This window comes from Saccostrea echinata, unplaced genomic scaffold (assembly GCF_033153115.1).
Source record: "Saccostrea echinata isolate AGI-Se365-2 ecotype Australia unplaced genomic scaffold, CSIRO_AGI_Sech_v1 ptg000029l, whole genome shotgun sequence".
Taxonomy (NCBI): Eukaryota; Metazoa; Mollusca; class Bivalvia; order Ostreida; family Ostreidae; genus Saccostrea; species Saccostrea echinata.
Window position 1 is genome coordinate 28,565,001 of NW_026889778.1, and position 9,147 is coordinate 28,574,147.

The 9,147-nt window shown below is 32.3% G+C and overlaps 1 protein-coding gene across 1 annotated transcript in view; it reads left to right on the forward strand.

Moving 5' to 3' along the window:
• LOC133195192 (early endosome antigen 1-like) overlaps positions 1-5,566 on the forward strand; it is a 50,240-nt gene extending 44,674 nt beyond the window's left edge. The window contains exons 42-43 of the mRNA XM_061331052.1: positions 1,394-1,524; positions 5,508-5,566. Coding sequence (XP_061187036.1) covers positions 1,394-1,522 — 129 coding nt within the window. The 3' untranslated portion in view covers positions 1,523-1,524; positions 5,508-5,566. The remainder of the gene's footprint in view (positions 1-1,393; positions 1,525-5,507) is intronic.
• The last annotated feature ends 3,581 nt before the right edge of the window (positions 5,567-9,147 follow it).

Below are 9,147 nucleotides of genomic sequence, written 5' to 3' on the forward strand. Positions count from 1 at the left end.
ACATTAGAAAATATGGGGAAAAAATCTCCCGATGAAGAACAGAAGGGCTTTAGTTACTTGGGTGAGCATTGTGGCCCATGGGCCTCTTGTTTAAATTCTTTTCATACAGTGCTGTATGTTTCATAAAATCATTGTCTTTGATGCATTTTTTTTTAAAAACTTTTTATTAAAATAAGATTAAAGATTACTCATTCTCCAAGAAACAATACATGTAATTTTAAAGTAAAAAGAAAGGAATAAAAAATGAGAGAATAGTTTATGGCATTCTATCATTTCTCAGAAACTTTTCAAGATCTTGAAGTGGGTGCTTTTAAGTTCCAGAAATGCACATGTATGCCATAAAAATCTATAAACGTAAAGCTTTTTTCCATGCTCCCTGCCTGACACTCAATGTAATTTGCATATATATCTCACAATGCCCTCAAAATAATTACAAAAAAGCCGTAATTGTTTTAGATTTCTTGTAGGATTCCAGTAAAGAGGTTCCTGTTGTCATGACAACTTTTGTGTAATCCTTGTTAAATCTACTCTTTGTTTTCAGCACCATTGCCGAAACTGCGGAAGCATTTTCTGTAATGACTGTTCTTCCCGAGAGGCCAAAATCGTGTCGTCTAAAAAACCCGTACGAGTGTGTGACAATTGTTTTATTGAAATCGGCAAGAGATGATAATAACTGCCCTTAACATTTTGAATTTTTTTTGATGTTTTTTTTTTAATTTTGTAAAAACTTACTGAGGATATCTGAATTATAACTACATATCCCCAGTCATGTTATGGACTTATATAGGCAGCATATTGTATGTTGATATTGCATATTATTATAGCATTTAATTGTTTTATAGCATTTATTATTGAATTGAAGACAGTTTTTAAATTTCAGAACTTTGCATATCATTTCAAATATGTTTGATAACTATTATTTTTATGCATTGTACTTCAGAGTTTTTAAGTCATGCAAGAAGTTTTTTTTTATTGGAGAATGAAATGAAAAGCATAATAATAATTATTATTATTTAAATATACATGAACTTAGTTTCAAGGAAGATCTAAAGTAATATTTAATTGTTTTTAACTGAAAATGAATGGAGATCTGAAATATTTTCTTGCCAATGATTATGTATTTTGGAATATATTATAGTAGTTTTATAATCTTTATGGTGCTGAATACATTCCAAATTGCATTATAACAGGTTGTCTATAATTAATATTTATTTACTGAACCTGGTGTTATGAATAGAAAATCATAATTATTTATATTAAAAGATCATGAAGTTTGTCATATAAAGTGATATTTCTTTTTCGTACAAGTTTACATTTACATGTATGTATCTGATCAAGATTTTGTTATATAAAATGAAGTATAATTAGTTGTTCTTCTTTATGTTTTCTTTAGCATCACTGCAGAAACTGTGGGAATATTTTCTGCAATGATTGCTCATCTAAAGAAGCGAGGCTAGCTCTGGCTAAAAAACCAGTCCGTGTTTGTGATAATTGTTTCAGGGACATCACTCGCAAAAAATGAAGGTTTGAAAAATATCCACAGTCCCCTTCTCTCACTATATACCCATATTTTACGCTTATATTATTAAAATTGCTTTTTGTCAGAAAACTTTGCATTTTGTGAATTATTTTATTGATCCTTAAATGAGAAATGAAAATAAATTTAGTGAAGAAAAGGAGGTTTTATTGAAGTGATGCACGATCCTTGAATTAAAACTAAAAAATTGCAATTTTCTTTTTAATTTTAAAAGTTGAGCAATCTTATTAAGGAAAATGAAAAAATCCTCATAGGTGATGAATGTTTTTCATAGGATTAAAAGTAGAATGGAATATAATTCTTTATATATTTTGAAAGATCTGAAAGTCATTGTTAAACGGAAGTAGAAAGGGGCACTTTTTGACATCAATTGCTATATTGTAAGCATGCACTAGATGTATCTTTCATTTAGAAAATGCATACACCATTCAATGTCCTACTATGTCAATTCCCAGGTTATCCATGCACTTTTCACCGTTTGGACTGCAAAGTACTTCATATAAATCATCACATATTATGTACACTACATTTTCTGTAGCACGCACAGTATATTTACATTTCCAAATAATTTTCTCTAAGATTCTATGCAATTTAGAAAATGGTTCATTTTCTCATGAACTTCCATGGTTGAGCATGAGTATCTCCATTGTGACATCAATACTGACTGGACATCAAAACTATTGTGCAAATTGTTTATTGTTTCAAAAATGATGGTCGAATTACATAAAATTTGGCAAGTCATCGGATAAATTGACTGTGTAAATATATAATATGAATTTAATTTTTGAAAATTCATTTTTTTTATGCCCCCGTAATCGAAGATTCGGGGGCATATAGTTTTTGCCCTGTCCGTTCGTCTGTCTGAAGTGTCTGTTTGTCTGCAGAAACTTTAACCTTGCCCATAACTTTTGATTGGTTGGAACTATGGCTTTCATATTTCACATATGTATTCCTTGTGACAAGACCTTTCTTTGGGTACCATCATATTTGACCTTTTGACCTTGACCTTGGAGTTTGATCCACTTTTGCAAAATTTTATGAGACTTTAACCTTGGCTATAACTTTTGAACAGGCTTTCAAACTTCACATGTGTATTCCTTGTGACAAGACCTTCCTTTGGGTACCAACACCTTTGACCCTTTGACCTTGACCTTCGAGTTTAACCTACTGTTGAAAAAATTTTAACCTTGGCCATAACTTTTGAACGATTTGTGCTAGGTCTTTCATATTTCGCATGTGTACTTCTTGTGACAATACCTTTTTTTGGATACCAACAACTTTGACCTTTTGACCTTGACCTTGGAGTTTGATCTACTTCAATTTTGAAAAATTTTAACCTTGGCCATAACTTTTGAACAGTTAGTGCTAGGGTTTTCATACTTAAAAGTAGTTCAAACTCCAAGGTCAAGGTCAATAAAATTGTTGGTATCCAAAGGAAGGTCTTGTCACAAGTAATGCATACGTGAAGTATGAAAGACCTAACACCGACTGTTCAAAAGTTATGGCCAAGGTTAAAGTTTTTCAAAAGTAGATCAAACTCCAAAGTCAAGGTCAAAGGGTCAAAGTCCTTTGTATCTAAAGAAAGGTCTTCTCACATGGAATGCATATGTGAAGTATGTCTGTACTTAAATTGTGAAATCAATGGCTCCAGACTATAGGGCTGGTGCTAGGCTGGGGTTCTATTGAACATATTGTAGTATACAGTTATTTAATGTCTGATCAGTAAGTAGACCAGAATATTTTCCACAAGGTGCTGCCAACTTCCCTTCCACAGTTACATGCATATGGTGTTTATGTTTCCCATAATTATAAACTCAAAGTGCAAGCGCATGTTCTGATTACAATTTAATTTTTAAACTGAGGCAGGCTACTGACAAGTAACTTGATGTTACAGAGTTTTCTACAACATCGTTCAAAGTCAGCATCTCGCAAATTCTATGGTCTTTAACACAATTGAATAGCTCATATCATTTTTTTTTTCAGTGTTGGATTTTGGTTAAACTATCTTGAACAATTGCGCTAAAAAAACCAGCTATAAGTGCAAAGGATGACGGACGAACAGACGGAAGGACTGCAGACAGACATGACAAACACTATATGCATAATTTATATACGAATTATATATATTAATTACATTTTGCAACCTGTCTGCGTACTGATTAAGAGTATCATTACGTAAGAGACTTGTAAATTAGGCTAAATACGTGCATCTGTAATCTACACGACGTTTCTTGATAAGGTGTGCTATGTTTCAATTTTTATCCCTAAATCTTCAATTGAATTGAAAAAAATCAATTAACGCATTTTATTTTTATTATTATATAATGCATTATTATCACGGTATTTGATATGACCTATGTAAACTGGAACTTTCTAATTAGCATAAATTTGTCAGAGATGATTTCCCCCCTTCTTTTTACAACAAAGTGACTTCTTTGATTGTAAAATTATTGAACCCATATGGGAAAAAAGTTAGCCTTTTTCTCAAATTTGATATTACTTGGAATTAATTGTACTTGGATTTTATAATGAAAGTAGTGAAAAAACTTTGCTTTTTAATAATTTGTTAGCCTTTATTAGCTTCATTATGTATAAGATGAAATGTAGATTACAAAATGAGATATTGTCTGAGAGAAATCTCTTACGGGAAAGACTGGAATCTTATATTTAATATTCAAGATGATGTTCTCAAGAAGATTGGTCAGATTAGAAGCAATATTTATAATGATTTAGGTGATCTTTCTGTAAAGACATTAGAATGATATTGATTACATTTTTGTATATTGTTAATTAATTAACTGGTATCTGATATGATGTTAACATTGCTATAATGTGATGTCTGTAGCCTATTATGATTTTAATAAAAGACAAAAAAGACTTCTGTGACCAGCAAACCCACTACTAATTTGGGAGAAATGATCCGAGCTCAGATTGTGTGATTTGTTGATTTTGCTTCAATGAGCAACCACTTAGCATGTCGAACACAAACTGGACGAGAATATAGCTCTACTGGTTTGTAAATGAAACTGGTAAAAAATTTGGGTGCCGGGAAGGGAGGGGATTGCAATTACAAAATCGTGTGTCTCTATCTTTTTTACACAGGTACTACGTTTATCGAAAACAAACCCACTATAGGGGAGAAATTCTTTCACCGGAATACTGTTCATAGGGTAGAAAAATCTCAAAGAAAACACACACACACACACACACAATCAAATTAATATGCAAACATTCTCATATTTGAATAAACTAAAAAAAAAAATTATCCTGAAATTAGTGTGGGGCTAAATTTGAGGATTAAATTTTACATAATGCATGAGCACGTATGCAGCAAAAAAAAAAAAAAAAAAAAAAAAAAAAAAAATTAGCAAGAACAACAAGGCAATGTTAGTCTTATTAATATTAAAGCATCCCCATGTTTGTGTAAAGTAAATTTTGGTTGTCATTATCTCTTGTGAGCTGGATAGAATTTTTTCATGGGAAAAAGAGGAAAATATCTTATAGATCTTCTAAAGATCTGGAAAAAAGTAGGGCCAGGGCTATTCAGGTGAGTATTGTGGCCCATGGGCCTCTTCTTGTGTGGTTGATATACGCCCCGCCACAGAATAGCTAGGGCACAGAGGTTACCCTTCTGACATAATTTTCAGGACTTTATTTTCACATTGCCGGTAGGGTTATAGTAAACTGATTTTTAATTATCTTTAAATTGATGACTTAATTATAAGGTTAGTTTGAGCCTCTTAAATATTCGACTTTAAACTTTGAAAAAAAAAGCACAACTAAATCATATTATCAAAAAGCATGCAAGCATGCACATATCATATGTAATATTTCTAATTGTTGAGACCCAGTGCCTTATATCGAGCACAAGCTCCCTAATACAGAGAATTTAAAAATTGTTATTAATTTAATTAATAAATTAAATTTTCCATTTTTTATTTCATAGACATATCTTTTTTTTTTATTTTAGATCAAGGAGAGAGAACATACCTGTTTTGTTAATGACATACCCGAGTGATTATGGAACTTTGAGCCTCGCAACATGTGCATAGAAATATACATTGCCAGACTTACTGTCGACAACAAAAAACATGTACATGTATCAGTGCTTCACGAATGAAAATTGAATGTGAAGTCAAGTAAATTGAAATATAATCATGTACAAACAATTACACATGTATCATTGATTGTGGTTCCCCAAGATAGGATTAATTTCCTAAGGCAAGGTCAGAGGAAATGTGTCTGATCTAAGGAATTCAAAGCACAATATTACCAACTCAAAAAATATATATATATAATTTAACTGTTTTATCATACCATCAATAATTTACATTGCATCGATTCCGATATCAGAATATGAAATGTGTACACTTAAATACTAGTATCTGATTTTTCGAAGACAATAGCAATAAATTTTAGGGATTAAGCAAGAGTTAATGAATCAAATAAAATAAATATCCAACTAATGCATGTTGAACAACACTTCCTCATGCTTTACATCATAGAAAGATTTTTTTAATAAATTAAAACTGATTAGATTCTAATCATAAGGACATGATTGCTAGACTATTATGAGCTTAATTTAAGATTTTGGCGAACCCCCCCCCCTCCCGATCGCCACTTTTCAAAGTAGAACAAAAAAACAAACAAACAAACAAACAAAAAAGGGACCAAGCTAGGGCCTAGAATCACTCTTCTGAAAAATTGCATAACCCTGTCACTTCTATTCTAAGCCTCTTATATTAGTATCCTAACTATTTAAAATAGATAAAGCCTTGAAATTCAAAAAGTAAATCATTGTGTCCTACTTTTTGGTTGACACACCCTGAGAACCCAAGTTGTATCAACTGACAATATTTGATGATTATAAGCCTCTTATTATCTGTAATATTCAGAAATAGCCATGGAATTTCAAAAGTAGGTCAAATACTCAAAAACTGTGAAATACTTTTGGTTGACAGAATCCGATGACCCAAATGAGTCAACTAACAAAGTTTGGTGATTCTAAGCCTCTTAATATCCTAAATATTGAGATACAACTATGAAATTCCAAAAGTAGGTCACTGTGACCTCCTTTTTAGTTGACACACTCAGCTGACCTTATATGCATAAAATGACAAAATCTCATGATTTTAAGCCTATTATTATCTTGAATATTGAGATAAAAGTGTGAAATTCCAAAAATAGGTCACAGTGACCTACTTTTTGGTTGAAACACTTCAAAGATCCAAGATGCATCATCTGACAAAGTTTGATGATTTGAAGCCTCGTACTATCCGAAATATTTAGATATATCTGTGAAAAGGTCACCGTGACCTTACTTTTTGATTGTATATTTGAGAACCCAAGATGCATCAACTGACAAAGTTTGATGATTCTAAGTCTCTTATTGTTAGAAATACTTGGATAATGCATTGAAAGTTTTATGATTCTAAGCCAATAAGTATCTGAAATATTCAAATATCACCATGCAATTCCAAAAATAGGTCACTGTAACCTACTTTTTAGTTGTTATACTCTGAGACCTTAGGGTGCATTAACTGATAAGGTTTGATGATCCAAGGCTTCCCAGTGTCCAAAATATGCATCTAAAACAATTTGAAAATGAAAACTTGCAAAATTCAAAAAGAATGTCACCGTAACCTACTTTTTCATAATAAGTTTCAAGACCCAAAGATGCATCAACTTTCAAGGTTTGATAATTCTAAAACTCTCGGTATCCCAAAAAAGAACCACATTGTTTTTGAAAATGATTAGACATAAAATTCAGAAAATAGGTCATCGTGATCTTTATTCCAATTGACACACTTAAGCCCAATGATGCATAAACTGTTTTGTTGATCATTGGCTTCAAAGTGTCCCAAGATATGCATCAAAATCAATTTGAAAATACTTTTTTATAATTCAACATTGTGAATCAACATGACATGAGGTCCTAAGATGCATCAACTGAGAACATTTGATGATCCTAGTCCTTATACTGGGCAAAATATCAGTTTCAACAAAACATCGTTTTATGTCAACTTTTAAGTGTCTTTGCCCCAAGGCATAATCTACAACATATATCATCATCCTTATACGTATAAGTTTGTGATAATCTGCTCAATGGTTGCTGAGAAGATTTTTAAACACTAAAATATTTCCCCTATAATGTGTTTTGATTTCCTTAAAAATAACTTGAAACATGGCTAGATGAGTCATTTTGTACAAAATGTTACATTTTTAAACACGTTTTTCTAAAAAATTGCTTTCTCTGGGTTATCTCTCCATGATTTTAAAAAGACATTTGTGCATGCGCGGATCTGGGGGGGGGGGGGGGTCGGGACAGCCCCCCCCCCCTCTGGAATTTGCAGAGTTATAAAAAGTATATACTGAAGCAAATAAAAAAAATGACTTTGGACCCCCCTAGAAAACCCACCATTATCACCACGAAATAGGACTTTTCACCTAAGGAAAAAGGATTTTCCCCCTTTTTTTGTTTGCTTGTCAAGAAATTTTTGGGTTAGAATTTTTTTTTGACTGGGATGGACCCTCCCCCCCCCCCCTCCCTGGAAAAAATTCCTGTATCCGCGCCTGTTTGTGTGCATTTGTATTCAAAGAAACGAACAAACATTTGTAAAAAAAAAAAAAAAATGGAGAGAAAGCCAAGAGACTATAAAAAATGAACTTTTTTCCAAAATATACCAATGTGTAAATGCGTTGCTTCTTTGTCATTTAAAATTCCAGAATGTATGGGTAGTCGTATGCGTTACAATTCTAATACACTTAGGAGTCGAATTTTTGGTTCGATCCTCGCACGGAGCATTTTATTTTTTTCCCCTTTTTTATACAAACAATCAAGTCGTTTATCAGTTGAATTTTATTTCATATATAAAAGTTTTAAAAGAGATAAATTTTGGTTCGGGAGCGAAAGCAATTTTTCAAACCTACTGAACTTCATTTCATACATGTATATCATACGCTATTATCTTGTTATGTGTTTATTATTTATAGGAAGTGTTACTGTGCTATCGTAACTATTAAGTAAGTGGACTAAAATATTTCAAATTTGCAAGCTATTCCAAATCAATGTGAATCTAAACATTTTCCTGTGTGCATAACTTTGCAAGGTCTGTCCACTAATGGTCAGTCGACCAAATCGTGCACATTTAAACCATAAATGTTTCGTACACATGATTCCTGCAGATCGCACACCAAGTACGCCCATCTTCTTTGACAAAATAAGGAATTCTTGCAATGAGATGCGTCCCACATTCCATAAAATTAATGCACACTGCATAAGTCTGATTACATGTAAAATCAAACCTCCCACTTGCTCCTTTATTCCAAGAATGGCATTTAATCAGACTGGAAATGAGATTGGTGATCAGATAACTGCTTTTGTTGAATTATTATCAATCGGTCAAAGGACTGAGAACTTGTTTTTTGATTTCAAAGAAATGTTGTTTATCATAAAAAAGTCACTCTTATGTTAATGAAAAACACAGATTCACTTTGCTGGTGTAAATGAGCGATAATAGCCTATTTAACTCCCGGAGGGGGTTATATTTAGGAGTGGGTGGATATACCAGAGTTGATTTTGGTCAGTGTCTTTCTGTCTGCAACTTGCT